Genomic DNA, 15,364 nt, shown 5'->3' on the forward strand with positions numbered 1-15,364 from the left:
CGAGCCGCAAGGCACCCACATACCTCTGATGCCGGACGGGGATTTGAACGTGAGATGTGACTCCGCCCTCGACCCAGTAGCCATAAGGCTCTGAAGTCTGGTTGGCTTCCCTGATGCAGATCGCTATATGGCAGGCTCAGGTCGGTGCAACTTCCTGTGAATGGGCGTTCATGGCGGCGGACCTAGAAACGCGAGCGGCGAACGCAGACCAGCTGTCAATGATCGTACACGGTCTAGAAGACACAATTAGTTGACAGATTGCAAGGCTAGAGCTCGAGATCGTAATAGTCTAATCGCGTGCGTCGCGCTACGTCTACGCACGGGCGAGACATCAGGCGGGTTTAACCTCTGCCACGTCGAGGGTGGCTGGACGGCGGCCTCTGTTCAGCTTCAACGAGACGGTGCGTGGGCTGCGATTGGTGACTTTTGTGACCTCAGTTCTCCCTGCTTCGAGTCTGCAACGGCGCATTCCATGAGGTCCTACGTCTCGCTGGACAGGCCATGATGCTAGTACGTTCATCTCGATTCCGCAAACAGGCGTTGCGGGCAGAAACGGCGGCCCGCCGGTAGTTTAGCTTGAGCGCAATCCTCTGTTTCTTTGAGGGTTCGTTCGTGATGGCGCATATAATAGCATGGATAGGTAGGTAGCCACGGTAGCACAGAAGAAATCGAGCGTTCTGGTAGCGATGCCGATACCGACTCGAGCCAAGTGCGAAACGAGGTGCATGTCGCCTCAACACGCGGCATGGCGGCTGAGGCGCAGGTAGGGTGCCATCCATCACGAGGATCCTGGAGGACGTATCCGTATACGCGCCGCAAACGATTTGTCGTACAGGTACGCCGGAACAAATCATCGGATGAGAGAGATCGGATTCCTGTCGTAGGGGCCCTGTAGGCACCTCATCTTGGGTACTCGGGTGGCCTAGCCATTTGGCCATGGCGTCATTTGGCGAACCCTTCAAAAGTTGAGAACGAAGGAGTGGGAAGGAGCCCATCTTGTACAGTCAACTCGTAACAAGACGCATTCTCAGTCATTGGGATGTGCGATCCGTAGTGATTAAACACGGGCCTGGGCCGAACGAATACTGGCAGTCCCCTCCATCAGCGGGCTGTTTCAGCCTACTAACAATCGAGATGGGATTGGGGACGAGTGGTGATTGGTGACAGAGTGGGCAGGGGTGGTGGTCGAGTGGTTTGTTGGAGGCACGCCTGTCTTGTTCTCTGATTAATGTCTCGAAGCTGCCGCGACCGAGGCATGCAGGATAAGATTACAGATGGGATTGAATCAGGAGCCGCTTGCGCGTGAAAGCGCAAGCCGGTGGGCTTTTTGGTTGCTTGAATGCAGGCTCTACTCGCTCGAAAGGATGGATGCGTTCGGGAAGAGGTCGATTGCTAGAGAAGAGTGGCTGGCTGTTGTGTTGCTGAGTGATTCGTAGGCGTGGACTCCCGTCGTAGTATCGGTAGTGTTGGAGAGAAAGCACAGCCCGGAAGGTGCATTGGAAGGGATTGACATTGACAGCTGAAGCCTGAGGAGGTGGCCTCGTCTCGGCCTCCGTTGCCCGTGGATTGAGTTAGATTGATGATGCAGGTGCCGATGGTGGTGGGCTGGTGAGGTGGTTACCTCGAGGTGGGTGAGCTGTCAAAGTCGATTCCCATACTGAAATTGGTGGTGGGGTACATTGGGACGTGTCAACCTTGGACATCTGCGAGCCGCCACTCCACCAGCCCCAGCCGGCCAAGCAGTGCTGCCAGTGTACGGAGTACGCATAGGTAAGGTAGTGAGTGCACGCACAAGCCAGCCCCCAAAGAAAAACCCAGCCCCGAACGACCCCGGCAAGTTGTCTTCTTGTTCCTGAATCCTGCTTGCAATGCCTGCTTTTCATTGCAGGGCTGCCGATGCTTGCTGGGACGCTGAGGAGGGTTGCAACTGCTAATTGCTCCGCACTTTGGGATGGGAGGGGCCGGATCCAGTCTGACGGAGCCAATGACGGACTTTGTGGTGCCACGGTGCCGCAGTCGTCCAGGCAGGCAGGCACGCTAGCAAAAATAAAATAGTGCCTTTCGTCGCGAAGTAAATGGAAGGATTGCGATGCTTTCCTTTGGCAAGTACCTTTTGGCTGCTGACCACGCACTCAAGGTACCTCGCGCGGCATGTCTTCCGTCCAATTACTGAGGTGATCTTTAATGCTTACCTAGGTACCTTAGTATACACAGTAAGGTAGCTTATAGGTAGGCAGATGCCGTGGTAGACACGCACACGTAGTTAGGCACGCCGCGTATTCCTTACCTCTTGGTACGAACACATCTAACCTAAGGTCCAGTGCCTTTTTTGCATTGCTGACGAGGTGGGCAATCCACAAGGTAAGGTACTTTCCACCTTAAACATATCGATGACATCCTTGTCAATCCCATCCCAACTTTCCCAACTTCCCAACCACAGAGAAAGGGAAGAAAAGGTCAATGTTCAGACACCCGGCCCCGTCGCAGGGTTCTCCGTGGCTGCCAGCTTTAAACTTGACGCCGAACTTACACCCCTCCCCCCCTCTACGCAGTAAGGTACCTTACGCAGTACACTACCTTACCACCTCACCCATTACCCTGCACTCTCTCTTCCGTCTCCCATCTCTTCCGGTGTCATTCACTCATTGTTCTGCTTCTGCCACCCCGTCAAGTTACATTCTTATCCAACCAACTCCTGGACACACCTCTCAAGTTTCTTCTTTCTCCTTACCAAGGTACTCCTTATCCTACAGGCATATGCTGCGGTTCTCGTCGCGGAATCCTCGTCTACTCCTCCCTACTCCTCAATTCTCAAGACCCTTGATGCTTGTTTCTCCTAGCATCGCAACACTACGGCACTGAAAATACTCAACCTCGAGGCAAAGGCAAACCCACTCCTCGAACTTCATCGCTCCAATCAACCTGTCGCCATTCCTCCTTCGTCCCACGTTCTCGAGTCCCACCAGCCCTCCGTGGTCAGCTTCCGGTACCTTGATCCCCCCTGGCCCTACCTCCTTGGTGATTTCCTCTAGCCAGCCGATTGGTGAGAGTCGAAGCAGACCAAAAACCACATCCGCAGTCAAGCCAAAGAGAAGAGAGGCAAGGTAGCAAAGGGGAAGGGGTAACGGAGTACGCAGTACGAATACTGCGCCGTCATCCCAATTATAGGGTAACCCACCGCCATCTGGGGGCCCTCGTTCAAAATGGACTTCCTCCGTTCTCACAGTCGCAAGGGAAGATCCCGCTTCTCAAAAGCCCTACCTACCCCTCCGTCTCCAAAGGCCGAATCTCTTCCCAAATCTAAGCAGCTCCCTTCGATACCTCCCGTTCCTCCCCTCCCGTCTAAGAAGACGAAAACATTCGCCATGTCAGACAAACCGCTTCCACCACCGCAACCCCTCAGCCAGTCTCTCCCTCCCCTGCCTCCTCTCGAGACAAAAGCGTTGCCCCCGGTACATATACCTCGCCGTCCAGTTGCAAAGCAGGCACCACCGCCCACCGCCCCAGCGAACCAGCAGCAGCAGCAACAGCAACAGCAGTATTCTCCCGAGGACGAAAGGAACTCCATCGGCAGTCTGCTCTCGGCCTATTCAAGAAGTTCAGGGGAATCCCTCATCATGTCGCCGGATGGAAGCGCAAGTCAGAGAGACTCGAGCCAGGCATATACCTCTGAACATTATGGAACAAGGGAAAACAAGATTTTGACACCAACCTCGTTGTCATCCGGTGACAATGACCACTACGGCGCACAAAAGTTCACATCCAACAAGGGCCTACCACCTCACCCGGCCTACTACAATGAGCAGGCCGGCGCCGCTCCGGTCAACTCAGCACCCGCCCCGACTGCTGGCAGCCCGACAAGCTATGTATCAGCAGCATCGCCTCAGCAACAACAGCGACCACTATGGAGGAGGAGATCCGTAAAATCTGATCGTAATATAGAGGTTCCCGATCTACATCTCACAGTCAGCCACGGGTCAACCGCTGCTTCTTCTCAACCAAACACTGCGCAATCTTCATACACAGCAACTCCTCCTCCGGCCCAACAGCAACAATTCCCCCCTCGCAGCACATCAAATCTTCCCGGCAGAAATATTCGTCCAGTTCCCTCTCAAAGTCAAACGGCTCAAACGAACAACATGGGCCAGGAGGTCTCGCGGTTGAAGGAGAAGATTCACCATTTGCGCGATGGACAGGATGGCGCAAATGTGGGAACGTCTCACAGCGACACCGCGCTCTCGCCAACCCAACGCCTGCCGACTCCCGACTATGAGAAGGAAGATGTCAAAACGCCGGTTGTCGAAACAATCGTGTCGCCCGTCTCTCCCGCTTCCTCTCCCGAGCCTGGCCGCGAGCAATCGAACGAGTCCAAGCCTCCTATTCCCCGCAAGGCGGTCACAGCGCGCAACTTACACAACGCTCAAAGCTTGCCTCAAATGCGCGCGGATGGGCCTGTCACCAGCAGCGAGGCTCCCCCGACCATCACGAGAGATTTTGCAGTCAGCCCCGTTAGCCCCGATCCTCAGAACCAGCTGCCGCCTCGGGCCGCACCCAATAAGCAGCAGCAGCAGCAGCAGCAGCAGCAGCGGGAGTATGTGCCCTATGCGCCGGCACCCGGATTCGCGCAGGGAGATATGCGACCTGCCTCGAGAGATCAGCGCCCCAACCAAGAACCCGTCGAGTACCGCGAGCTCAAGGTCAAGGACCTGCCGCCTGCCGACCCTCGCGCGTCGTTCTTCCCCATGCAGGGTTCGGAGCCTCCCAGCCCCGGCATGATCTACAAGGCTCTGCCCTTGAAGGAGAGCATGCTCGACTGCTATGTCAAGCACCGCACCATGGACCGAACTCGCAACCGCAACTACGCCCTCACCTGCCAGACGTGCGGCAAGGCCGATACCGAGGACCGTTACAAGTGCCAGTTCTGCTACGTACGCATGTGTGCCTCCTGCCTGCAAATCTTCAACAGCAACCGCAGAGACCTCCGGAAGCTTATGGCTCACTTGGAGGGCAACCCGCAGAGCGGCGGCTCCCAGGAGCGCCCTCCCACGGCTGCTGGCATTGAGGCCTCCGAGAAGGAAGAGCAGCGTACAGACGCTCAACAACAGCACCAGAACCAGCAATCAGTTACAGCCTGATTGCTTTCGAATTCCACATTTTCCAATTCTTTTCTTGTTTGCTTGGCATAGGGAAATCACATGGTCATTTCACTTCCAAGCGGTTTTTCAACATTCTCCCCGGCGGCCGGACTTTCACGGATTTCGTCAATACGGGGGGAAAGGTTAACTTTCTGCATTGCGGGATTAGATAGAGAGAGGTCGATTGGTTGATACCCCTTCTCGCCCCAAGATACCAATGTTTGTGTATAGGAAGTCGTGGCCCCTAGGAAAAGGGGGGGAAAGGGTCACGCGCACATTTTTTCTTGTTTGTTGGAAGGGATTACTACTACTACTTGCTTGATGCAAGCTCTGAGCATACGAAAACGAAGCTTCATAACGAGAAAAGACAATACAGGCAAATGGGGAAAGACAGGTTAACTCCAGATTTGGGAAGGGTAGGCTCTCAGAGAGCCGGCACTGAAACCCCGACTACTCTTTTTTTCAAAAACAGAACAATTGAAAATAAAAATCTTCAAGCTCGTATATGCGGTGAACTGTGTTGCTACATATGTCCCAAAATCCAGGGACACACCAACGAGAAGCGCAACACTCCGTGTAACAAAGCAAAGGCGCGCGGGAACTAATTCCTCGACTCGCCCATCTGCAAGTGTGTGTCGGGGCACGACTTTCAGCGAAGAGCAATCAGGCACGTTGAGTTATTTATCGGATGCACCGGAAATTGCTGCATCGCGTTGGCGGACACGCGAGGGATGTTAAGAAGTATCCATATGGACTGGCAGGGAGGGGTCTCATCGGAGGAAAAAAAAAAGGAGGAAAAAAAAAATTGACCAGCTGAGATTCGCGAACAGACGGGGTGCCACTATTCGGCTCAGCCCGACGACGTTGGAGTCGAGGTGACCCAAGCGCCGGCGCTAGAAGACTCCTGGAGTCCTGCAGGGCGGCGGGTAGACCAGCCCGTTACCGCAATCCTTTGATCTTTGCTGCATTTTCTGATATTTGGTAAGTATACTGCTATCTTACCATAAACTCCCATCTGAACCTGATCCTGATCCTCACCCATCATCGGCCCCCCACCGCCGCCCGGGCCCCAGCAACCCCCACACCGCAAAGAAACCGTACGGCGCGGCCCCTGACGTCGAATATCAACAATTCAACATCAACATCGCGAACCCTGCGGCCCTCTGGCGAAGATACCCACCGATTTCACTACGACCCTCATCAATCTCACATTGATGACTCTTTCCCTTACCCATCAATCGACCGAACAGCCGACCGCGCGCGCGGGGTCCGCGCAGAGAACCTCGAAACCCAGTCGCGACTCGTGCCGAGACCACACCATCGAGTATCGGGAGAGAACCGCCGACCCCCCGAACCGCATGATCACCACACACACCCCAGAGACCCCGGCGTAGTCATGTCCTCATCGCTAGCCCGCACCCGCTCCCTGCGGAAGCCGACGCAGGGCTCCTCAACCGATCTGCCCCCGACGACCACCACAATCTCCGTATCCTCCTCGGCTTCGATCACAGCAGCCAGAGGCCCCGCGAGCTCGACCGCAGGAGGAGGAGGAGGAGGAGGAGGAGGAGCGCCATCAGCGTCGGCGCCCGCATCACACCGTCCCGTCTCCCCAAGCAGACTCCCCGCGCCCAGATCCCTCGCCGCAACACGTCCCACAACACGCACCGTCTCCGGCGCTAGCATCGTGAACAGCACGGTGACGGCCACAACCGCCTCCGAAGCGCCCAAGAAAAAGAGGCCGAACCCCTTATCGTCGTTGCTAAGCAGGAGCTCCTCCACGCGCCAACCAGCTTCCGCGACAACATCGACGTCGACAAGGCAGAGAGATGTGGCGGCAGGTGCTGGAGGGGGAGGAGGATCAACCAGCTCGGGACCAACGAGCGCCCCTTTAAGCAGGACAAGCGCGCTCTCGGGCCTCACAAGGACGTCTTCGACCAGGGAACCGGGCCTGACACGGACACGATACCCCGCAAACGCTTCGACGAGCAACCTCAGCCTTGTCTCGTCATCCACTGCTACTGCAGCAGGTAGAACCGCGGCTGGCTCCGGACCGTCGACGCCGACGACAGCGAGACCGACCACCTCGGGCGGTCTACCATCCTCAAGACGCGCCGGCGTAACAGCGACGACTTCGACAGCAGCAGGGGCTGGAAGCCCGACAAAGGGCCACGCGCGCGCAAAGAGCGTCGCAACCCTGAACAACACCACCGTTCTCCGACCCCCGAGCCAGACATCGTCTTCCGGGGCCGCTGGCCCTGCACCGAGATCACGCCCGACGTCCCTCTACGGGGCGCCTCCCACGTCTTCCTACCCATCTTCAACAGCATCCACGACCACGAGGTCCCGTCCACCCTCCGCAACAGACCGCCTTTCTTCGAAACCATCCGTATCCTCCCTCTCCTCCACAACAACCACAACATCAACACGCACAGCCCGAGCAGGCAGCACAACAACAGCACCACCACCACCCCGCCAGCCCCTAAAACAACCTCAAAAACCACCACCGTCCCACCAAGCAGCACCGCCACACCTCGCCCGCCAACAAGCGCAACAACGACACCCCTCCCCAACCTCACCACCCAGAACCACAAAACCAGTCCTCCGGCCAGCCTTCTCGACCCTCCAACAGCACTACTCGCCCGCCAAATCCCTCGCACCAAAGCCCCTGACAGCGACCTACCTCGCCGCCCCATCCCCGTCAAAACTCCCCGCCAACATCGCCCTCACGGCAGAGACGTCCCGCCTCCAAACAGAGCTCCTCCAGCTCCACCTCCTCCACCGCGACCTGCCACAGGTCACGTCCCAATGGCACGCCAGCGCCCGCTCCAAACTCGCCGCGCGCCACGCCGACCTCGCGGCCTCCGCAAGAAGCCTCGTGACCTTGGAATCCGACGCCGCGGAGCGCCGTAACCTCGCTGCCCTACAAAGCTGGGGGGCAACTCCATCTACCGGCGGCAGACCGACATCATCATCATCATCACCCTTACCGCTAGAAGATCGCATCCAGCGCCTAGACGCCCTCCTCACATCCCTCTGGTCCCTCGACAGCCCAGGCGGCAAACACCACCGCCTCGTCCGCACCTTCGAGCGCTGGGCCTCTTCCCTCGCCGACCTCGAAGCCGCCCGCGCCCGCGCAGAAGACGGCGCCGACCCCTCCGCCCTCCTAGACGATAGCGCAGACGTCCGTTTCGGCGGCGGCCTCGACGCGCGATGGAAAGAAGAGGCCGCGGCGCTGGTGAGGCGTCTCGAGGGGTGGGATGCGCAGCTGAGGGAGCTAGAGTATGGCGGCGATGATGACGAGGACGCGGCTGCTGGTGCTGGTGCTGGTACTGACGCTACTGCGCAAGCATCGAGCCTGAAGCGCATGTTGGATGGGTGCAGTAGTCTCGTCAGGGACATGCTCGACGAGCTGGCCGTCATGGAAGACATCGAGGCCGCGGCGGTGGAGAGGGAGAACGAGTGGATCAAGAAGATGAACAGGGAGGGAGACGACGGCCGCGGCAGAGATACCCAGAGAGCCGGTGCCATTTGGAGAGTCATTTAGGGAAACAGTCTCTGTTCTGACTGATCCTGTATAACCTTACCTCACATGCCTAAGCCAGCAGGCAAGCAAGCGATCGTTACCGGAAAGGCATTCCATGCAAAAAGTGTCTCGGCGTCAAACTCATCAAATGTCAATGTTTGTTTTGATGCTCCCTCAACACAACTTCCGCTTTTCCCTATCATCCATCACTTCCGCTGTTGGTAATTGATTCATCGTCCCCCATAACAATACTTTCCACAACCAATTACCTAATTGTACAAATCAAAAGTTGTTTTGTTCTGACTGCAATCTCCGGTGCTTTGCAATTTCGGCCCGCATACACCATTCCCACCCTTGTGTAACCCATCAAATCAATGCTTCAAGCCAGGTCAAGTCGCCGCCCATGGCGAATTTCCACCATGCAACTCCTACAACGATGGCAGCCGTGCTCGTGGCCAGCATCCTGCGGACAAAAGTCAACCTGTCAGATATTGTGAGGAATAATGACAAACAAAGGAAAAGGTAATGAGAAGAACATGAGCAACCGATCCACTGTGCTATGCGAACCGGAATAGAGAGATGACCTTACGCCTTTCTCTTGCTGCCGAATAATCGGCTAAACAGTCCACCGATCCAGTCTACGAATAATACGCGGAAGAAGGCCGAGAGCCAGCCTCCTTTGCTGTCTGTGACGCTGTGTATCGAGGAAGGAGTTCCAGGACGCTCGGTCGATGCCGGCCCGCGCTTTTTGAGCTGGCCCTTGTGACTATCATCGCGGCCGGAGGTTGATGCCTCGCCGCCAGGGCTCGAAGCAGAAGCCCTTGCCAGTTCGCCGTCCTGGCGGATGCTGGAGCTTGCTCTGTCTTGGGGCGGCTCAACGCGGATGGCAGGGCTATCAGGCTCGGCGGGTCGAGTCTTGGGCGACAAATCCCTCGAGTGTTTGCCGTTGGACTGGCCGTTGGCAGCAGGTGAATCTGAGCTTGACGACTCTGAGCTTTTCCTGGACTTGGAGCCTTTCATAACGACTCCCTCGTCATCGTCACTCCCGGGCGATGTAAAAACATGTGGTGTCGGCCGTACGGCGGGGCTCGGAACTCTGATCAAGCCCTCATTCTCGCGATTGGCCTCATCGGCATTCGGAGTCTCCTTATCCTCTTCGGCAATCGATCCCAGAGAAAGGAGCGATCTGTCCGAGACCATGGAGCCGTGTGACTTTCGCGGAAGCTCCAGCCTCTTGGTGGAACCTGGACTAGAGGGGCCTGACGAAAGGACAGCTTCATCGAAGTATTGATCAGCACTGGCTCGGTGTGATCCATTTATAGGTGAAATGGGCGCGCCATATAAAGCAGTTTGATCTTCGTTACGCCCAGTCTCGACCTTACGCACAGCATCGATGATTCCGTCCCTGTTAGAGGGCCACCGCTCGAGGGTGGGATCATTGAGGTCATACTTGTCGACATCGTACTCTACAGTGCCATGATGATCGTAGTCTTTCGGAGTTTCATCTTCGTCATCGGCTAAAGGCTCGTAGGGTCCAAGAGCTTCGTGAGCGAACAAAGGTGCGGGACAATCGTCTGAATCCTCTCCCTCAAGGTCCTATAATTCTGTCAGTCACGGCTCTTCATTTACTAGTCTGCCGTTCATGTGGCTCATACCTCATCAGCGTCCAACTTCTGGGCAGAATCGGCAACCTCAGCCGCAGTGCTCGCAACTTGTTCAATCGGCGTCGAAGACAGACGTTTCCTCTCCTCGTCTTTAAGGTGCTCCACGCCCTTGGGGAGCGGTGCAAGTCTAGACATGTCGACCTCGGCGTCAAGTTTCTCGGCGGTATCAGCGACCTCTGCGGCGGTGTCCGCAACTTGACCAATCGGGGTTGAGGAGAGTCTTTGCCGCTCCTCGTCCTTGAGATGATCTTGGAGCTTTGTTTTCGGCTCAAGCTGGGCAGCAGTATGGTCTCTGGCAGCTTCTGAGGCGTCCACGTCTTCGGAAGTTGAAGCGACTTTGCTTGCAGGTTGGCTGTCGCCGTTCACACCGTTGAGCTGCTTCAATTCTTGAGACGCAGGTGCTGTCAGGAGATTGTTGCGATTGCCAGATCCGTCGGTGACTGTAGATTATCTCATGTTAGACGAGCTTGCTGACATGCAGTACTGCGCAGCTTGGGGGCAAACATACCTATAGCTGCAGTCTCGTTAAGAACCCACCAGTCGCCTAGACCAACACGGAACTTGTACTCGATCTGCGTGTTCGGTCGAACTTCAATGTTCTTGTAGAATGTGTGTTCTCCACCATCTTCGGTGGTGAAGTCCATCTCCTGGGGCTCCCATTTTGGATTTGAGAAGGAGCCGGCGACGAAGATAGGAGGCTGCGTCCCGGGCTGCTTGTAGGTGATGGTTACGGAAACCATTGTCGACGACGGCCTCCGCAGCGAAGTAGGTTGAAGTTGGGAAGCTCAACTCTCGTCGTCACTCGGCCAACTCAATCACACGAGGAAGAGCGTTTGGAAAGGTGGGTTTTCTTCGTTGGCTGCCCTTCTATTACGGCTTAAGTCAGCACAGGCAAGAGAAACCTTTTGGGAAGGAAAACTCGATGGAAATGGCAGAAAAGGAAGCCGTTCCCTAGGAACCCACAGCGAGGGTGGCGGGTTGAGATGGGCAACAACGCTGACGAATGCGGCTGTCTCTGGGCGATACCTTAAGATGCGGCGCTAGTCGTGGGAAGCAAGTAGGCGTCAGGGTGATGGGATTGACTTTTTGGTGAGAAAAAGAGATGGAAGAACACAAACGGATGCGAGACAATTCTACGAGAGGAATTTGGAGTGTGGAGTCCCCGGATGAGTGTTTCACGCAACGACGCCAACAAGGAAGATTCGGGGGCTGCGTATTTTGTGCGAGTGAAACGGCTTTGAGGGAACGAGCTGGTCGGGGTTTGGAAGAGTACGAGGAGAAGGGGGCAGAGCTTACCACAGCAAGGCCGTACGGAGGCCGGAGCAGGAACGTAACGTGCAGATGCTTCGAGCTGGGTGAGGGGAGCTCAGATAGCAGAGAGATCAAGAAGCCGATACCTTGTTCTGGGTGAGGTGTGTGGGAGGTGCAGCAGCTCAGAACAGGGAAGCTGCGGCACAGGAGGGGTTCATTGCATGATTATTCCGTATGTCGTATGTGCCATGTCAAAGGTTGGGGTGTGCCGGTCGGAGAGGAAGGAGACTGGGAAAGAGGTTGGGAAGGACGAGGTCAGGGAGGAAGCTAATTACTATCCAAGTAAGTTGAGGCAACACACTTGCTTACTTTCAGCTTCCTTACTTGCCCGAGTTTAAAAGCAATGTGATTTGCAACTGGCGGTCGGGTACTTTGTTTGCCATGGCTTCTGACACTATGAGAAATAAGACCCAGGCTGGCTTATCAGCAATTGAGCTGGATTGCACCATCTGTTTTGGATGACACAGGGCAATCGTTGGTCCTTGTTGAGACGAGAATGGGCCAGAGAAGTAGAAACCTGTGCTGAGGCATGAGACGAGATTGCCGCTTCCTCTCTTTCACCAACACTATCCCTTCCTCCCGTTTGATCCAAGTTTTGTTGGCGATTTAGCTCCCGACACAACGCTCGATGCGAGACCTGAAGCTCCCGCAAATCATTGCCCCAGCATAAAATAGCGGTTATCAGCACCGCAGTCAATGGCCACCTAGCTGCTCCATCTCAGCACCGGCATGCTTTGTGCGTCATCATCCCTGATGCATCCCGAGACCAGGGGAGTCGCTGGGACATGCCCATTGGCTGCATTAGCCCCCGTTTCCAAAGTATCGGAGACTTTCTAGTACCGCACGAGCCATGCAGCTCCACAGCCGCCGGGCTAAAGCTGACCGTGGGTCCCAGTGGACGAAGTTGGAACTGGAGGGCCTGGCCCAGACCAGGACGGCAACTTCAGACATTGAGCTAACAGCCACCTCCATCATGCCAAACAAGCTCCATGGAATGGGTATTTCTCTGGCAATCAACTGCAATTCTATCTCAAATGTTTGTTTATCAACCAAAGTCGCACAATTCTTCTGCACTGCAGACGGAACCTACCTCACACATCAACACCATAGGCTCTTCATCTCAGCACTACTGCTCCGAGATACACATGCAGGCGTGATGGCTGGTCGTGTGCAAAACCTCAAGCTAGCGTCCCCTGTTCAAAGCCCAGACAAGTGAGGAAGGGCAACTGTTGAAGAGGTTTCGAATGTCACCAAGCTCAGCGAGAGCAGGGACCAGCTCCCCATGTCTCAGCCATCTCAAAGTCTACGAAAACCAATAAGATAGCCTTCAGAATACTTGAGAAGCGTCCCTGGATAAATCCATGCGCTCAATTAGTTGTATCCCATCCAGCATCTAGAACTGTGACGCTTGTGCTGCTTAAAAAAGGTGGGAAACTCGACTGTGATCGGAAATGGCGGGGCTTCCAATTCTCCCATCCCCAGCACCGGCGTATTTTCTGCCGAAAGCGGTGAGGTCCTTGGCCAATGACGTGATTCCGCGATAAGGATCTCTTATCGCAGCTCTAGGTGCAGCACTCTGTCATGAGGTGGTTCTCGACATGTGGTTGCCGTGTGCCTTAGCGGCTGCTTCCAGAAAAATCCGCCTTCCAGAAAAAACATCGTCAACCAGGACTGCATGAATTGTAACGTCGCAACGGATCCAGTTCAATCCAGGAACCGTCTATGCAACTTTTGAGCGCTTGATTTCTTTCTCGGCATTCGCAACAACTCGTTCACGATCCCAACAACACCCCCGTTCCCTGCGTTTTTCTACTTTCACAGTCTCTATTATTCTCTCTCGCCCACCATGTCTGCCCCTCCTCAACTGATCCACATCAAGAGGAAGCGGGGCGACGAAGATGCTCCGGTGACCTATCTTCGTACGACCGCTCTCCTCTCTTTACAATCAAGGAACGGACAAACTAATAGGAGACAGAACTCGAGCCGGGATCCAAGCGACATCTAGCCGGCAGTAGCTGGGTCTATCAGAGGCGCCTCGCCAAAGCCAGCGCGAGATCCGCTGCCGCTGCCGCCGCAGCACAGCACCCATCGCAATCCTCCATACCGGTCATCCAGACGTCGAAGCCCGGTGACGAGATCTCGAGCCCGCATCACCCACCTCACTCGAGCAGCTATGCTCTTCCGACAGGAAAGGCAGCGGCAGCGGCGCCACCGCTCCGGACCCAACTCGATGCGCAGAAGCCCCTACCGCAGACCGCCTCCGATGCGCAACGCCCCCAGAACTCCGCCACCGAGCCGAGGCGATTCCATATGTCCAGGTCGGCCATGAGCTCGCCAGGAGGCAGCACGATACTCAAGGCCGGCGGTGTCTCCAAGCGGGGACGCTACGGCACCGCCGTTTTCGTGGAGCGTGGGAAGAAGAAGAGTGCACGCCGGGCCGCCACGGCGTCCGGCGGCACCACACCGACAACAATGGCTACGGAGGGCTTGCCCGTTGACGTCGAGATGAAGGAGGACAGCAAGCCGGCGCCTAAGAAGCCCCTTGCCAAACGACCCCCTCCCTCGCGGGCAGCTTCCGCAGCGTCGGCAGGGGCGGAGACGCCTGGCGTTGAGCCGCAGCGCAAGCCCATGCCCGGCGCAGCGCCCACGCAGGATATGAGCAAGATCGCGGCCGACATGGACCAGTGGGTTCTCCACGAGATCGGGCTGAACCTCAAGGCCTTGGAGCAGCAGCAGCCACCGCAGCAGCCGCCGCGCTCACCGTCCGCCGTTGCGTCGCCTTCACGCTTCAAGCCCAAGGCGCCAGCCAAACGTTTTGCCGAGCGCCATCCGGAAATGGTCAAGAAGCTCAATGGTGGCGACGAAGCCATGACGGAGGCGAGCGATGACGAGGACGAGAGCGACGACGACTACGTCATTGAGGTGTACGAGCTCGCGCCTTCCAAGCCGGTACTGGCGGAGATTCCGCCCGAGCAAATTGGTGTGCTCCGGTTCGATTCGCAAGAGGACTTGGAGCTGTTTTACGGTAACGAGGACGACGATTCGGATCTTGATGACGATGAAGATGAGAATGGTAAGTCTATGAAACGAACGAAGCTCTGTTTCTTCCAGACGGCCGGGGGGGCTTTACTGACATGAACGCGCGCGCACAGCTGAGAATCACTACACGGCGGATTATCCCGAAGACGAGGTCGATTCCGAGGACGAGTACGATCGTCACGCCTACCTGTTCCGCAATGCCAACGCTTCGGATGAGGAGGAATTTGACACTCGTAATCCGTACGAGGATGAAGACGACGATATGTACGTCATGGAGGGTGATGAGCGGCGGGACGAGGACGATGTCTTTCAGGACAAGATTCGGCGTTACATTCGCCAGCACGGCGACATGTAAATCGTTCGACCCTGTTTCGAGGCGGGTCAGCTTCTCGAATACTTCGAAAATAATACCCAGAGGGTTAGCTTCTAATATTCAATCTATGTCCACACTGCTGCGCGAATACCTAAATGAGGTTTTGGGTCCGATGACTTTTGTACTGAGGAAGTGTGTGATGACGTGTGTAATTGAAGTAGCCTATTTGTCCAACCTTGAAGTGGATATAAGAGAAAGTGCTCTCTCCCCTTCACATAAGTAGAGGTAAAATCCTCGATTCCACACAGAGACCCCCTAGAATAGGCCAATATCTCCTCCGAACCCAGATTCCCATCCAATACGCCAGCTGTAAAGAAGA

General features: G+C 56.0%; 4 protein-coding genes across 4 annotated transcripts; 3 read left to right on the top strand and 1 right to left on the bottom strand.

Annotated features, from left to right (window-relative positions):
* Window positions 1-3,365: 3,365 nt before the first annotated feature.
* On the top strand, window positions 3,366-5,135 carry N0V96_007840 (uncharacterized protein; the record flags this gene model as incomplete). Its single annotated transcript, XM_065758144.1, has 1 exon — window positions 3,366-5,135. The coding sequence occupies one exon, from the start codon at window positions 3,366-3,368 to the stop codon at window positions 5,133-5,135; it is 1,770 nt and encodes a 589-aa protein (XP_065613286.1).
* A 1,396-nt stretch (window positions 5,136-6,531) lies between these two features.
* On the top strand, window positions 6,532-8,679 carry N0V96_007841 (uncharacterized protein; the record flags this gene model as incomplete). The annotated part of the gene is made up of 4 exons (XM_065758145.1): window positions 6,532-6,621; window positions 6,828-7,061; window positions 7,167-7,521; window positions 7,568-8,679. The coding sequence occupies 4 exons, from the start codon at window positions 6,532-6,534 to the stop codon at window positions 8,677-8,679; spliced, it is 1,791 nt and encodes a 596-aa protein (XP_065613287.1).
* A 564-nt stretch (window positions 8,680-9,243) lies between these two features.
* On the bottom strand, window positions 9,244-11,062 carry N0V96_007842 (uncharacterized protein; the record flags this gene model as incomplete). The annotated part of the gene is made up of 3 exons (XM_053196471.2): window positions 9,244-10,254; window positions 10,314-10,762; window positions 10,831-11,062. 3 exons carry the CDS (start codon window positions 11,060-11,062, stop codon window positions 9,244-9,246), a joined length of 1,692 nt encoding a protein of 563 aa, XP_053046122.2.
* Window positions 11,063-13,479: 2,417 nt separating this feature from the next.
* On the top strand, window positions 13,480-15,027 carry N0V96_007843 (uncharacterized protein; the record flags this gene model as incomplete). Its single annotated transcript, XM_053196472.2, has 3 exons — window positions 13,480-13,552; window positions 13,609-14,706; window positions 14,786-15,027. 3 exons carry the CDS (start codon window positions 13,480-13,482, stop codon window positions 15,025-15,027), a joined length of 1,413 nt encoding a protein of 470 aa, XP_053046123.1.
* Window positions 15,028-15,364: the final 337 nt, after the last annotated feature.

This window comes from Colletotrichum fioriniae (genome assembly GCF_027942845.1).
Source record: "Colletotrichum fioriniae strain IMI 355084 chromosome Unknown scaffold_9, whole genome shotgun sequence".
NCBI lineage: Eukaryota > Fungi > Ascomycota > Sordariomycetes > Glomerellales > Glomerellaceae > Colletotrichum > Colletotrichum fioriniae.